This window comes from Pipistrellus hanaki (assembly GCF_964339955.1).
Source record: "Pipistrellus hanaki genome assembly, chromosome: 12".
NCBI classification, from domain to species: domain Eukaryota; kingdom Metazoa; phylum Chordata; class Mammalia; order Chiroptera; family Vespertilionidae; genus Pipistrellus; species Pipistrellus hanaki.
Genome location: NC_140514.1, coordinates 344,945 through 359,459, shown reverse-complemented (window position 1 = coordinate 359,459; position 14,515 = coordinate 344,945). Strand labels below are relative to the sequence as shown.

General features: G+C 51.3%; 1 protein-coding gene across 13 annotated transcripts in view; it reads left to right on the top strand.

The window, feature by feature from the left end:
* The window catches only part of MYT1L (myelin transcription factor 1 like), a 268,531-nt gene that overhangs the window by 177,130 nt on the left and 76,886 nt on the right, over positions 1-14,515 (top strand). For all 13 annotated transcript variants that reach the window (XR_014796441.1, XM_084900059.1, XM_084900067.1 and 10 more), the window contains exons 6-8: positions 6,653-6,707; positions 6,876-6,909; positions 7,167-7,229. Coding sequence is in view for 12 of the 13 variants with exons in the window: in XM_084900059.1 (XP_084756185.1) it covers positions 6,653-6,707; positions 6,876-6,909; positions 7,167-7,229 (152 nt within the window). In the remaining variant the exon portion in view is untranslated. The remainder of the gene's footprint in view (positions 1-6,652; positions 6,708-6,875; positions 6,910-7,166; positions 7,230-14,515) is intronic.

Here is a 14,515-nt window from a genome sequence, read left to right as displayed (position 1 = left end):
CAAAGTTTCCCCTTTGATCTCATCCATGGCCCCAGATTCAGACACAGTGGGCGGTGGGTGGGGGGGGGTGAGTGTCATTCAGCCTCAGCCTCACATCCCACCGTCTGGTGGGTGGACCCCAGCTAGACCATGTCACCTGTACGCTTGACCACTCCCAGGGAGGCCATGTTGCATCCGGTGTCCCCTTCAAAACCCTGTGGTCCACCTCATGCTCCTTCCTCCCCCTGCCGCTGCCTCCGGGCACTCGCTCCTCTGCCTTCTGGTCCACGCTGTCCTTTGGGGTCTCTTCTGACCCTCCAGGGAGCCCCTCCTCTGTGGACATTGTATTTTGTCTCCAGTGGCCATAAACATAGCCCACAGATTATACATGCTATCACTTACAGACATAAGCTCCTATAGTTTTTCTCGTCTTTATTCTTTTAGTATTGTCTGCCCCTGAAACATATTTTAAGACACTGAATTTAAAAAATGAACTAGACCAGTGATCGGCAAACTCATTAGTTAAGAGAGCCAAATATCAACAGTACAACGATTGAAATTTCTTTTGAGAGCCAAATTTTTTAAACTTAAACTATAATAGGTAGATACATTGTTATTAACTTAATTAGGGTACTCCTAAACTGGCCTTTGCTAAAAACTCAAGGGGCCAAAGAGCTGCATGTGGCTCGCGAGCCACAGTTTGCCAACCACTGAACTAGACAATCGCAAGGATAATTTAAATATTTATATAAATGTCCAGTTCTGTTAATATTTTTCTGTCAAAATATATTTGAATATTTGATTTATTTTTATTTTATTTTATTTTTATTATTATTTTTATTTATTTATTTTTTTTACTAACACTTGATCAAAATCTCAGTTAGGGTGGAAATGCTAACACAGACCAGACGGTCTCAGAAGCATCTCAGAGACCTGCCTGCCCAGGATGAGGAGAAGCAGTTGCCGCTCATTCAGGGCAATTCCCTCCTCACACTCATGTGGTCTCTATTGTCACGTCCCCCTGAGGGGTGGCAGGTCAGGCGGAGGCAGCTGCCAGTTATAGGAGCAGCCTGGCTGAGGGCTGGTGGGGAGCACACAGCTCTGGGTGGGCAGAGCGGCCAGCCCAGGGTGCACCTGCAGAGGTCATCACTGCTGCTGGCTGACCTACATTGTTGAGTTATATTCGGGGAGAATTACCACAGCAAAGTAAAAAAGAAGGCCAGCAGAAAATATGTGCAACAGATAAGATGGGCAAGGGGGTTAGATTAACACCTTAATATGCAAAGAGCTATTTCAGATTGATGTGGACTTTTAAGAAGAAATAAGCAAAGGGTGGAAATAATAACTTTACAGCAGAGGAAATGCAAGAGGCCACAAAGAAATACGTTTAACCCACTACATGCTCAGGCAGAGCAATGCAGCAGTGATTGGGGAGTGCCGCTCCCAGAGGTAAGCACTGTGGGACCTGTTGGTGATGGCACAGGGCTAGTGGGCAGAGTCATACGTTACTAACAATGCAGGCATCTTTACACGTCTAACAGTAGTGACAGCATCATTTTAAAAACCATATTATGGAAATATGTGTAATGTGTGGTATTTATCGCACCTTTGTATAGTGGAATAAAGCAAATATATGAAATAAAATAACCTAAAACTCCATTAGTAGGGGAGTCCACAGGAATGGTTCACTAAGTTGCAGTGTGTGTGTTCTGGGGAATGTGACACGTCCATTCAGAAAAGGAGTTAACCGCAGGCACGCACCTGAGGAGCTGTGGTTCGGGCACAGGAAGAGCGGCAGCTTCGGAAGAGAGTGTGCGTGTAGTGGGCTGCTTCTGTCGGGGTGTCCTCCTCAGGGTGAGCGGCTCCTGTGTCCACTGCGTCCCAGGCACAGAGAGCCGCTGCCCTTGGGACAGGGGACGGCCTGCAGGAAGGGAGGGGTTGTGACTGCCCTTCTGCCCCTGCACGGCTACAGTCCCTGTGTCCCTGGGTGTACCCTCTTGCCCCCCCCCCACACACGGTTGCTGTCCCTGTATGCACCCACACACACACACAAGGCTGCAATCCCTGTGTCCCTTTGTGCACCCACCCACACACACACACACACACACACACACACACTGCTGTCCCTGTGGGGCTTCTGGAAGGAAAGGCAGGGAACTGTCCTGATTCTCCATGATAGATAAGTCACAGCTGTAAGTGCAGTGTCTAGACAAGGAAGCAACATAGTGAGGGACAAGCACCCAGAGACAGTGACTCAGTCCTGATAGGTCTGGTGTGAGCTCGGGGTGTGAGAGGGAGGGAAGGAAAGACTACTGCAGGACCCAGAATGGGAGAGAGGATTAGACAGAGGAACTGAGACAAGCCATGGAGGTGCGGACTGGAGGGCTGATTGCTGAGAAGCGCTGGGCCGATGCGGGAGGCTGCAGGCTCTCCTCACAGGTGACAGCGTGGAGGGAGACTCTGCCCATGACTCGGCACACACGTGGGAGCGGACGTACAGAAGGCGGAGGGCCGTGGAGGCGGAGCAGCAGCAGCCGGGAGGGGGGATGGCTTGCGGCGCTGCGGCCTGTGCGGGAGGGGATGCCACGCGTGTGTAATGAACAGGAAGTGAGGGCATCCTCGGGAGCCGCCAGAAATGGGACTCGCAGGTTAAAGGAGCGGTTAGTGTCGGACACTAGCCCCCGCCCGCCTGTGGAGCAGGGGGGCTTCCTGAGTGTGCTGGCCGGGGCAGAACTGAGGAGCCCGGAGTCGGGGAGTGGCAGAGCTGCGAGGACCTGGCGGGGGTGGGAGTGATAGACTTTGGGGTCACCGGGGCCTCTGAGCAGGTTTAGACGTGGCATCCGGCGGTGCAGAGTGCCCAAGAGGTGGGGGTGCGCACGCTGTTGGAGGAGAGCATGACAGTGCATGGAGGTCAGCAGAGGTCAAGCGGGGGCGAGGCCAGGTGAGACCACAGCGTGAGCCAGTGAGAAGGGGGAAGGGAGCAGCTGTGGAGGGATGTGTGGCCGCCTCTCAGCGGGGGCTCGGCCCAGTCTCAGGTGGAGCTGTGCATCGCTGCGTCTGCCTTTCTCCCCCCAGAATTTCTGTTTCCCCGTTTCAGTTGCTCCTGCCTCTCCTGCTCCTCACCACACAGCTCTGGCCGGGGTGGGGCGGTCTCTCCCTGAGGCTGTGTCACTGCTGCCCTCCTCAGTGAGAAGGAAGCAGCACACACCACGGCTTTGCTCCTGTCTTGGCCTAGTTTTTCCTTACTCCCACCCTGGGAGGTTGGAGAGCTGAAATTGGACATTACAAAGGGGCAGCCATGAATTACACCTGCTAACCCCTCCTCACTTCACGGCCCTAATAATGAGGCCATGCTTTCTCTTCATGGCTAGAGATAGAAACCCTGCATCCTAACATGTTTGTGCTACGTTAATTTCACGGAAACAGAAAAGGGTCATATTTTGGAGAATCTGGTTACAGTCATTTTCTAAGCACTTTTCAAGGACGACTCGTGCGGAGTTCCTGAGTCTTCCTAACCTTTACCGGCCGATCTTCCTGTTCTGAGAGCTGGCCGGGTCCCGGTTGCCTAGGAGACAGTCGTCTACCAGCATGGAGGTGCAGGAAGCTGTGTGCAGCAGTCTGCGCACTGCATTTTGCCAGGAGCTGCTTGGGTTCCTCTGTCACTCGCTCCCCCATCCCTCCAGGCCCCCCACTGGGCCAAGGGTGTCAGCTCTGCCTCTGCAGTCTGCTGGTCAGGGTGCTAATGAGCTGTGAGGGACCAAAGGCTGAGCCTCGGAGGGGAAAGGCAGGCATGGCTAATTGACAGATGCTGTTGCTTCCTGAATAATGAAGGACTGGCTGCGCGAGGGCGGGCTCAGGCTCTGACAGGTCCCAGAGGTCCCCCAGGGGACTGTGACCGCACTGTGCCCCTGCCCTGTTCCTGCCAGAAGGAGAGCGTTCGCAGTGTGCAGGACGCAAGTCAGAGGCTCCTGCTATCCTCAGAGCCCAAGGACAGCTCCGCCCTGGTCACTGCTGGCCTGAGAGCTCCGGGGTCAGAGCAAGGTCAGAGCACAGCCTCCGGGTCTGAAGGAGCCAGCCCGAATGTGTGCGCTTCGATAGGCTCAACCTGAGGAAGTCACATTTTTAAAATTACATTTTAATTGATTTCAGAGAGGAAGAAGGGAGAGAGGGGGAAACATCAATGTTGGAGAGAATCACTGATGGGCTGCCCCCTGCTCGCCCCTTACTAGGGATCGAGCCTGTAATCTGGGCATGTGCCCTGACCGGGAGCCAAACCGTGACCTCCTGGTTCTTAGGCCAGCTCTCCATCACGGAACCACACCGGCTGGACAAGGAGGTGCACATTTTATTGGGGAGAAAGACAGAGGGAAAATGAAAGTCATGAAATAAGTCCTGAGTCGACGTGCAAAGTTTACATTTTACAAAGTAACTCGCTTGCCCTCTCCTCAGGTTATTCTGGTAGCTTATATTGAAATCATATAGAGTCCCATGGAAACCTGTCCTATAGAAATAAACCTGGCCTGGCAAGGGTGAATGCACAAGTGGCACGTTAAGGTGGGTTTTCTAATGTCAGTCACCAAGACAGGCTCAGATACCACGGCTGCTGGGCCCTCCTGACCTCGCAGGCCAGGTCCTGCAGCTCTGGCCTCAGAGCCAGACAGGCAATCCTGACCTCAGAGCCAGACAGGTCAGCTGGTGCTTCGTACAGTCACCAGTGGGAAGTAGGCCTTCTTTTCAAAATGGCAGGTGGGCATGGAGAGGGCAGTGCGGATGGAGGGAAAGGGAGGGATGGAAAGGGAAGGCAGGGGTGGAGGGGCCACTCCCCCAGGTCACAGCAGCAGCCCTCTGCATTCCCACCCCTTGCTGTGCCCTGCACAAGGTGTTAGGCTTGGCTGGCATTGCACCAGGCATGGGAGTTCTGTGTGTAGACCAGAAGGTTAGCATTCAAGCTGCCGAGGTGCTGTTGACATCCTGCGTGTCCATGGCAAGCATGCGTCCAGGGCCCCAGGCACTGCATGAGCTCAGAAACGAAGGACAGGAGGAGCCACAGGCACTGCCTCGTATACATTCTCCTTTCCTCAACCCCATCCTCCTCCTGGCCTCGCTCTTCCCCGACACAGGCTGGGGGCTCGCCTCCTCTCGGCTCTCCTGCGCCCTCCGTGCTCTCGCCGCCTGCATTTCTTTCTAAAATGTGCTTGTGAGGTGCTCCCCCCCCCACCTGCTCAGTAGAGGACAGCAGCTGGGTAACTGCTGGGTTGACTGTGCCCCTCCCTCTGGCCCCAGCCCTCGCCCTGCCCCTCTGCTCCCTCAGCCCTCTTCTCAGCACTCATCTGCCCCTCCCACCTCCTCAACCTGCTGCCTCCTCAGCCTGCCACTGGCCTCCCTCCCTCACTCACTCACTCATCCAAGCTCTGTCCAGGGTGAGACATAGGCTCAGGTGCGGCCTCCCTTCCCACTTCCTTCCACACCTCACCCTGGCTCCTCCTCTCCCGAAATGCTTATTGTATGGAATCTCAGTCTTTTATCAGAATACTTCCATCTCCCAGGAACGGCTAGTAAGCCCGTCGACAGCTTCCGTGTTCATTGCACCCATTTTTTATTGCCCGATGCCGTACTCGGCACACAGTGGAGAAGGTGGCATCTTGTGGCAGCTCTGGCCCCTGGGCAGGGCAGGGAGGTCCCAGGTGGGGCAGAGCAGCTCTGCTCCTGTGGTCAGAGGACCTGCGTCTCATATATATATATATATTTTTTAATTGATTTTTTTACAGAGAGGAAGGGTGAGGGATAGAGAGCTATAAACATCGACCAGCTGCCTCCTGCACACCCCGCACCGGGGATGTGCCCGCAACCGATGTACATGCCCTTGACCGGAATCGAACCTGGGACCCTTCAGTCCTAAGACTGACGCTCTATCCCTTGAACCAAACCGGTTTCGGCCTGTGTCTCCTCTTTGCATCTGTCCTTGGTAGCCTGCTGGGTGCACTAGGAACCACCCCCTCACTTACCACCCCCCACCCCATGGGCAGTTTGCCGTGTATAGTTACGCGCTGCAGAAATATCTGGTGCACAAAACCCTAGCACTTACCCATCCAGCAGTACGTTCCCTTCTTAAGGAGACGTGTGGAGACAGGCCTGCACCACTTCCATCAGGTGCTCCTGGGCGAGTCAGCTCTCCAGGAGGCAATGCAGTGCCTTCCTTACAGAGCTGTTGAGGGTCCTACAAGGCAGTGCATGAAGCAAAGTGTGAGATGTGCGGGCTGCCACGAGCAAAGACCTGTGTCTCTGAAGAGCATCCTGATGAGTTAGGTCAGTGTGCGTAGCAGCAGCACCACAGGGGCTAGGGACAGTGGGTCACCAAGGCCCGTCGTGGTCCAGTGACACCCCCTGCTGGACAGACAACAACTTCAGCGAACATGCTTGGTACGAAGCTCCTCTCGGAGTCACCAGATGTGTCCTCCTCCGTCCTTTAAAGGAGAGGACGCAGGCTGGCTCGAGGCTCCTCACAGGCAGGGCCTCTGACTAAGCATCCCTTGTACATGCAAGGTCAAGGCTGGCCCATATTTCTTACACCTTTGCATGGCCCGGTGCTTCCCCCGGAGAGGGTCCCTGCACACTGTCCCTGCGACCTCGGCATGTGGGGAAGGACACTGACCACCTGCTGCTCTCTCCCCAGATGGAGGTGGACGCCGAGGAGAAGCGGCATCGCACGCGGTCCAAAGGGGTTCGAGGTACGTCCACGCTCCCTGGCTCCCTGAAGGCCCCTCGGGTCACCTTCCTGCGGCAGCAGCTGCTGCTTGGTGCATTGTGACCGCTGCCGGCCACCCCCTGGGGAATGTTGTGTGGAAGCGGGTGCTGTGGTACATGATGTATTGTTATCTGTTTCCCTTCTCCTGCAGTTCCTGTGGAGCCAGCCATCCAGGAGCTGTTCAGGTCAGTGTTCTGTGTGTAAGTGTGTCCCCATAGCAGAGTGCAGAGCCCAGACGTTTTCCTGGGCCTCCTCACAGCCCTGCCCTGGTGCCGTGGCCTCCCCTGAGCCTTGCTGATGAAAAGCATCCCTCGCCCCATCCCTTGCTGATGAAAAGCATCCTGTGCTTCTCTGTCTATCTGTGTAGCCCTCCATCACGAACACTCTCGGTCTAACCGCCTGCGGCATGGAGCACCGTGTAATTAATTCTTTCTCGTTGCAGCTGTCCCACGCCCGGCTGTGATGGCAGCGGTCATGTTAGTGGCAAATATGCAAGACACAGAAGGTAAGGCTTGCGTTCTTTCACGTTGTACGTCCCACATGCCTTGGGGACTGGCCGCTCTGACAGTGGTGGCAGCTGGTGGGAGAGCAATGAGTGCTGTGCCTTCCCTCGGACAGGAACCCCGTCATTGGTCTTGTGTCCAAGCTCTCAAAGCGTGAGCCATTTCGACTATTTGAGGGACAAATTTTATGATCATTCGTAAGGCGACACAGATTAAGACCAGTCTGAAGCTCCTTCGCCATGAGCTGGGACAGCACTCACACCCTCCTGTGTCACTGAGTAGGTCCCTCCTTCCCCTTCTCCTGCCAGGAGCTGCAGGACATAAATCACAGGCGGTGAGTCAGAGTGTGGCCTTCAGGTTGTTCTGCAGCACATGGCTTCCATACTGAACCGTTTGTCCTCAGACATGAGCCCACCCAGTGCCCTGGCAGCTGAGGGGCGGTGCCGGGAGGAAACAGGCTGGCTGCCCCGGCAGAGTCTGGGGGTGAAAGGGGTATGTTGTCCTCATCAATCCCGGGGCTCAGGTGTGTCAGAGAGGAGGGTGGGGAGCATCTCAGGGTGGCTAGGTCATAGTTGCTACGGATGCATCACAGCAGAATCCTGTCCGCACCCCTGAGGTGTGGGTGGTCGGGGAGGGTGGTCGGGAGGGCGGTCTCCAGCTCACGTGTCCAGGAGGACGTTCTTCTCTGGGACACCGCGGCAGCGCCCCTTCCCCTTCCCCTTCCCGTGCGGTTTCCGTTGCGATGAGTGAGGTGTGCACAGGATGCAAGCACTTTCAGCTGATTTTCACAAATCCGGTCACCCCACCTGACAGTCCATCAGACACCAGGGCACAGGTCACAGCCCAGATGCCCAAGCTGGCGTGCCCTGGGCAGCAGGGCGGCCTCTCTCACTTCCACATGTATGTCCTTCCATCTGGACACGAACTTACAGATGAAATCAAGCAATTGTTTTGAATGTCCTCTAGTAAAATCAGCGGGAAATTACTCCCCAAATTCCCAGAGAGCATGTAAGGAGGCTGGAAGTTTTTAATGAGCACCCAGGGTGGAGGGTTGTCAGACTTGTGTTGTGCATGCACCAAAAGAATAGCAAGGCCTCTTTTTAAGGAAATTTTGTGATTTAAAATATTAAAATTGATTTATTATATTATTATTACTATATGAAAGTAAACTATTGAACTATGTGATTTAAATAGTTAAAGAACTTGTTCTATGTATGCAGGAGTATTTATATAAATCTACAATAATCTAAAAGTCTTAGAAAAAACCACCTGTATTTTCATTGGGAAACAGGTTAGCAAGCCATGAGTAAAATCTCATTTTCCCCTCATCTTCTCTTGATTAGTCACTAGTTAAACTTGATCATACTATTAACAAAATGATTAAATAACAAGGAGTTTTAATTAAGTATCAGCTAGATATTCCATAATCACCCTTTTACAGGAAAAATCATGATGTTTCCTAAGAATTGTGTGAGACATTCATGTCCCTACCAAGGCCACTCTGTCAGCTGCCGCTGTGTCCCCGGGCATGTGCACACCTGCCTCCCAGACCCTTTCCTGAAGGAGGCCTAGGCTGGGCTGGGTGTGATTCGAGGGTGGCTGGACACAGATGCTGACGTGGGCACAGAGCACCAGAGCCACGCTGGAGGAGCGAGGCAGATGGGATTGTGGGAGGGTGCACAGAAACATCCACATTGGGGGATGTGTCAACAGAGCTTTTTACCTTAATTTTTTAATGTTATGTTGTTTGTAATTGTTATAATTCCTGCTTTTCAATGGGAATAGTTAATTAGGAATGTAAGGCAGGGGAGGGTGGAGAGCTACTACCAGTGCTGACACAGGTGGCCCCCCCCCCCACTTATTTAACGTCATGGGCTCCTTTCCCCCAGTGTTAACATGAGGGAGGAGCAGACCTTGTAATGTGAGACTAATCACTTCCCAGAACCTAGTCACCGATGAGTTTCCTTCTGGGGAACCTCCTTGAGGCGTCCGGGAGTCTTCCTCTCTTACTTGTTGATGTCTACGTGTTACCAGGATGTGTAGCTGAGGAACAACATTTGGTTCTTAACCTGGAAAGGTGCCCCTTCTTAGGTAAGATGCATCAGCATCCTTGGACCGTTGCCCAACCCATTGTGGGAGTTCGGCTGTCCCTGGCTGTGTTTCGTTCTGGCTGTAAAAGACTTCCTTCTGTGAAAGGTCCTCTTCCCACAGTCATGAGGCACATGAACACCTGCACCCCCCACAGGCATGACCTTGACCTCTGCTGCGATGTGGGCAGCGGCCTCTCCAGATGGCCCAGAAGGCAGCCTCCGTGGGCTCTGCTGAGATCACCCACACCTTTGTTTTTGAATGAATGCATTTCTGTTAGGGCTACAATTTTATTTTATTCCTATATCACACTAGTTCATAACCCAGGAAAAAGGTGTTATTTTCGTATGCTGAAGTTTTATTTACTTGAACATGCAAAAAATAATTTGAGGCAGGCATGTGGAATTAATAATATCAAAAAGCAAAACAATTTTTAAGGAAATTGGATACCAAGTGATAAAATATCTACCAGTTCTCTTTCTCTGTTCCACTTTATTGAACTTATTGGTCAGTGTTGGTTAATAGATTATGTAAGTTTCAGGTGTACAGTTCTATCTCCCATCATCTGTATATTGCATGGTGTGCTCAAAGGAATCAATTCCCATTCCATCACCATATATTTAACCCTGACCTTTCTTCCTCTCGTAAGGACATGGCTAAGGAAATCAAATGTTCACTGCAGGCTCAGGGCACACTCTTGCTTGTAGGACACCCTGGTGGCCCTTGATGGCTGGTCACTGCATCGCTGCACTGTGGCCTCCGTGGCAGCTGCTGGCCTTCATGGCTCACTCACTCGCTCGTCTTCAGCGGAGGCCGTGGGCTGTGGGCTTATAAGAAACGGGCCCTGCTTCCAGACACCCCTGTGAAAGGCAACGTATCTTGGAAAAGGGGCTCTAACATGTCAGATCCTGGTTAACAAGGGGAATTGGAATTACGGTTCTAATACTTATTTTCTGGATGGTCTTGCCTACTAAAAAATTGTGTCCTTGACGAAGAGGTAATCTATCATGAATTCTTGTGTTAACAGTTCATGTCTAGTTTAAGGTAGCTGACAAACACACATATAACTGTCAGTTAAAAGTGAGAGAGAGCTCAGCCCATGTGGCTCAGTGGTTGAGCGTCGACCCATGAACCAGGAAGTTGCAGTATGATTCCCAATCAGGGCATATGCTGGGTTGTAGGTTCAATCCCCAGTGAGGGATCAATGGTTCTCTCATTATTGATGTTCCTATCTCTCTCTCCCTCGCTGAAATCAATAAAAATATATAATTTTTAAAGTTAAAGAGAGGAAGTAGGAAGAACATGAGGGAAATTGAAATAATTTTACTGGAAACCAGACTATATCTGAGGTTTTCATGTAGCACAGCATTTAGTTCAAGTCCCTTGGCAGCCAAGGCAGAAATGAGAAAGATTGGGGGGGTCCCCCACATAGAAATGAGCGCACGCTGCTCCTCAGAGAGACTTCCTCTGGCCAGGAGATGAGCGTGTGTGACTCCCAGCCATGGCCAGCAGGGACCCAGAAGTAGGAAGTCAGCTCAGTCCTCCCATGCAGCTAACCACATCCAGACACTTATCTCCAGAAACATCCCTGTGTCTCCCACAGGCATCTCCTTGTCCCTCCCTGCGCCTCTGCCATCCGTGCATGTGCATGACAGAACCGGCTTTGGCACTGGGCCGGAAGTCATACCCCTGCTGAGGTCCCCTGGCTTTTCCTTCGTCCGGCCTGCCCATAGGTGCTGCAGCCACCATGTGCCACTGGTGGCAGTCCCTTCACAGCTTCCTCTGCAGAAACACGCCAACTCAGTCCTTCTCAGCGAGCTTAGTTGGTAGAGGCTCATATTCGGGAAGCAAGCTTCCTGGGCCCCTTCACTCTCCTGCCTGGGTCCCGTCCCCAGTGTGCGAGCAGACTGGTGGCGAGCACTTAGGACACTGTGGCTGACAAGCAAGCTGGTTCCCTGTGCCACTCCGTGGTCTGGGTGGGGGGGGCAGAGGTGAGGGAAAGCTTGGAAGCACCTCTGGGGATGTGTCGGCAGGAGGCTCCAGCACAGTGAACGTGGAGACCCGCCCGAGGCGCTGCCCAGACTGAGCACGGCTCAGACCCAGGGCCTGTGCTGAGGGGTCACAGGGACCTGAGGCCTGGCGTTTTCTGGTCACGCCCGAACCAGAGCCTGACTCTGTAAGGAGGAAGGCATGGTGAAGAGAAGTCACAGTCACGCTTGATCTGCCATTGTTTTGGTTTAGTTCAAGTTCCTGGTGAAAACACTTGGCTGTTGATCCAGAGTATAGGCAGAGGTGCTTCGGTGCCAGCCCACACGTGAAGGTCAGAGTGTTTCTGTCCGGGCTGTTTGGGAACATAGACAGACTGAAATTCAGTGCCTTAGACTCACAGTGTCTAGTAACACACACACACACACACACACACACACATACACACCTGCCATGGTGAAGGAAGGCACTGCTGGTGTTGAAAACAAAGTGCACCTTGACGCTGAGAAAGGAGACTGTCTGTGGAAACTAAACTTGTCACCAAAGTAACAGCTCATTGTTCTTTTTTATCGGACAATCTTTTATTTATTTATATTTTACCAGTAGCCCTGCGCACGAATCCGTGTGCCAGTAGCTCTCCGGTAGCTTGCTGCCACCCTCCAGTAGCTCTCTTCCTGCTGCCCCACCCTCCTATAGCCCCCCCTCCTCCGCCCCCCCAACAGCTTGCTGCCCTGCCCCCTCCTGTAGCTCTCCGCTGCCCACTTGTAGCTCACTGCCCCGCCCTCCTGCTGATCTCTGATCCAGTCGTTATGCTTCACGGCGTACAACCATTTGCATATTACATCTTTATTATATAGGATTTTTATTGATTTTGAGAGAGAGGAAGGGAGAGGGAGAGAAAACGAGAAACATTGACCCATTGTCCCCTGCACATATCCTACCAGGGATTGAATCCACAACCTGTGTATGTGCCCTGACCAGGAATCAAACCAGCAGCCTTTCGGTACACAGGACAATGCTCACCCAACTGAGCCACACCAGCCAGAGAAGCTTATTGTTCTTAGGTTTTAATTTTCCTAATAAAATTAGAAACTGGAATAATCAAAATGTATTATCTATTATAGGTTACTATTAATCTATTATAGGTTACTATTAAACAATGGAGAGGAATTTGCACTTCAGCATTTCTCATAATAATTATTCACATACTGAAATATTTTAAACTAGCTGGACTGACTTCTTCCTGAGTAGTGACTTGTACAAGCCAATGAGAGAAGGACAGACAGAGAGGCCCCACATGGCCTTATTCTTCACATCTGTGTGGGACCCTCTGGATTTATTTCTGAAATTCAGTAGATTTCACTTTCATTTACACTTTATTGCAATTTTTTAAACTTGTTTGTGTGTTGAGAATAGAATCCTGATGAAATATTTGACCCAAAATTTAGCTTTAGAGTCTGGCACACAGAACAAGCCCCTGGAAACTGGGTGATGGGCATTGCTGTTATTTTAAATCCTCCCAGTTAAAGAAATTCAGAGCCAAATCAATTGATCATGAAACTTTAAAATAAAAAGCTCCAAATGGTAGCTTCCTTTTTGATTAGAAAAGTATTGGATTCTCTGGCTTATTGTGCATATTCCTTATTCAGATTTTCCATTTCCTATACCCTCACACCCACCAGCGTGATTGCCGTGGCGGCCGCCGCGGGTGAATAATTGCCTGTCTTCACAGGACCTGCTCTGGAGCGGAGGCGGAGGGCCTGCTTCCTGATGTGGGCACGCCTCATTGGGATTCTGCCAGCGGCCAGGGCTGCATTATTCATGCCTGACAGAGAGCGCTCGCTCACTGAGAGCCTTGGAGCAGAGCCAGGCGCTGACGGGGGAGGGGAGCGCTGCAACATGCAATGGAGAGGGGCATCTGCAACCCAGAGCGGGGGAGAGCGGTGAGGAAGACAGGGAAATCAGAATCCCTGTGTTTCCCACTTGCCAGGTCACATTGGTAGAAATTTCATTTGCATTGAAATAAAATGTCCTGAAAATAATTGCATTTTTCCTAATCACGCTTGAAAGTTTAACACAATTTTCCACATTTAATTGCAGAGCTGATTTTAATTAGTAAGGCTCTGCATGTGAAAAATGAAGATTCACTTGTGTGCACGAAACTCAGCACAGTGTCTGCTGACGCCCTAATTAATGTATGGCTGCTGTACAACAGGGCGCGCTGTGGGATGTTTATGGAAAATTCTGTGCACGCAGCCACCAGCCAGTCTATCTGAGCTGCACTTGGTGAATCCAAAAGAATATCCTTCCTTCTTTACGAGACATGCCCTCCCCATCCATACACTTACGGCGCGCTGTCCTTCGCTGTTTGTCCCGGTGCAATAAATCAGAAGGTGGTGCACATATTTTCACATTAATTTGGTAGTTGGCACAGCTGCACGTAGAGCACCAATTTCGAGATCCAGGGACTTAATTGTAGGAAGTGGGGTTCCCGGACGTGTCATTGTTCTGAAACCTTGTTCTTCATCATGTGTGCAGACACGCCACCCTCGGGCCCAGGCTTTTTGGGCTGCGGTCGCAGGTGACCTTTATTGTCACAATAAATCCTCTGTTTAAAGAAGAGTTTCCTGGCCATCACCCGGAGAAAACAGTTGCCTGCTGCTGGTGTAAGTGTGTGTGCACATGAACATGTCTCTGGACATTTTTATTTTTTCAAAATATGTTTCTATTGTGTTCAGAGAGGAAGGGAGAGGGAGAGAGAGAGATAGGAACATCAATGATGAGAGAGAATCATTGATTGGCAGCTCCTGCATGCCCCCTAGTGGGGAATGAGCCCATAACCTGAATATGCGCCCTGACACAATTGAAAATTATATTAAACTTTCAAGCGTAACTTCCTGGTTCAAAGGCTGACGCTCATCCACTAAGCCATGCCAGCCAGGCTGTCAGGCACTTTAGAATAGAGTGTGACCGAGTCAAGACATTTAAAACTGCAAAACTAAACATATAATGTATTTCAGGAAATATTCTTAATGTTTGATAAAATTAAATATGTTTTTCAAGTAAGTCCACATTGAAAGAGAAGGAACATAAGTATTTCAGATAGCGTATGTGTAAAAATGCCTTTTAAATGCTCAGAGAATGCTCAGCACTGGTTGATGTACGTACAGCTATTGTCTGGGGTTTCACCGCTAAGAAAACGTACAGTACATTT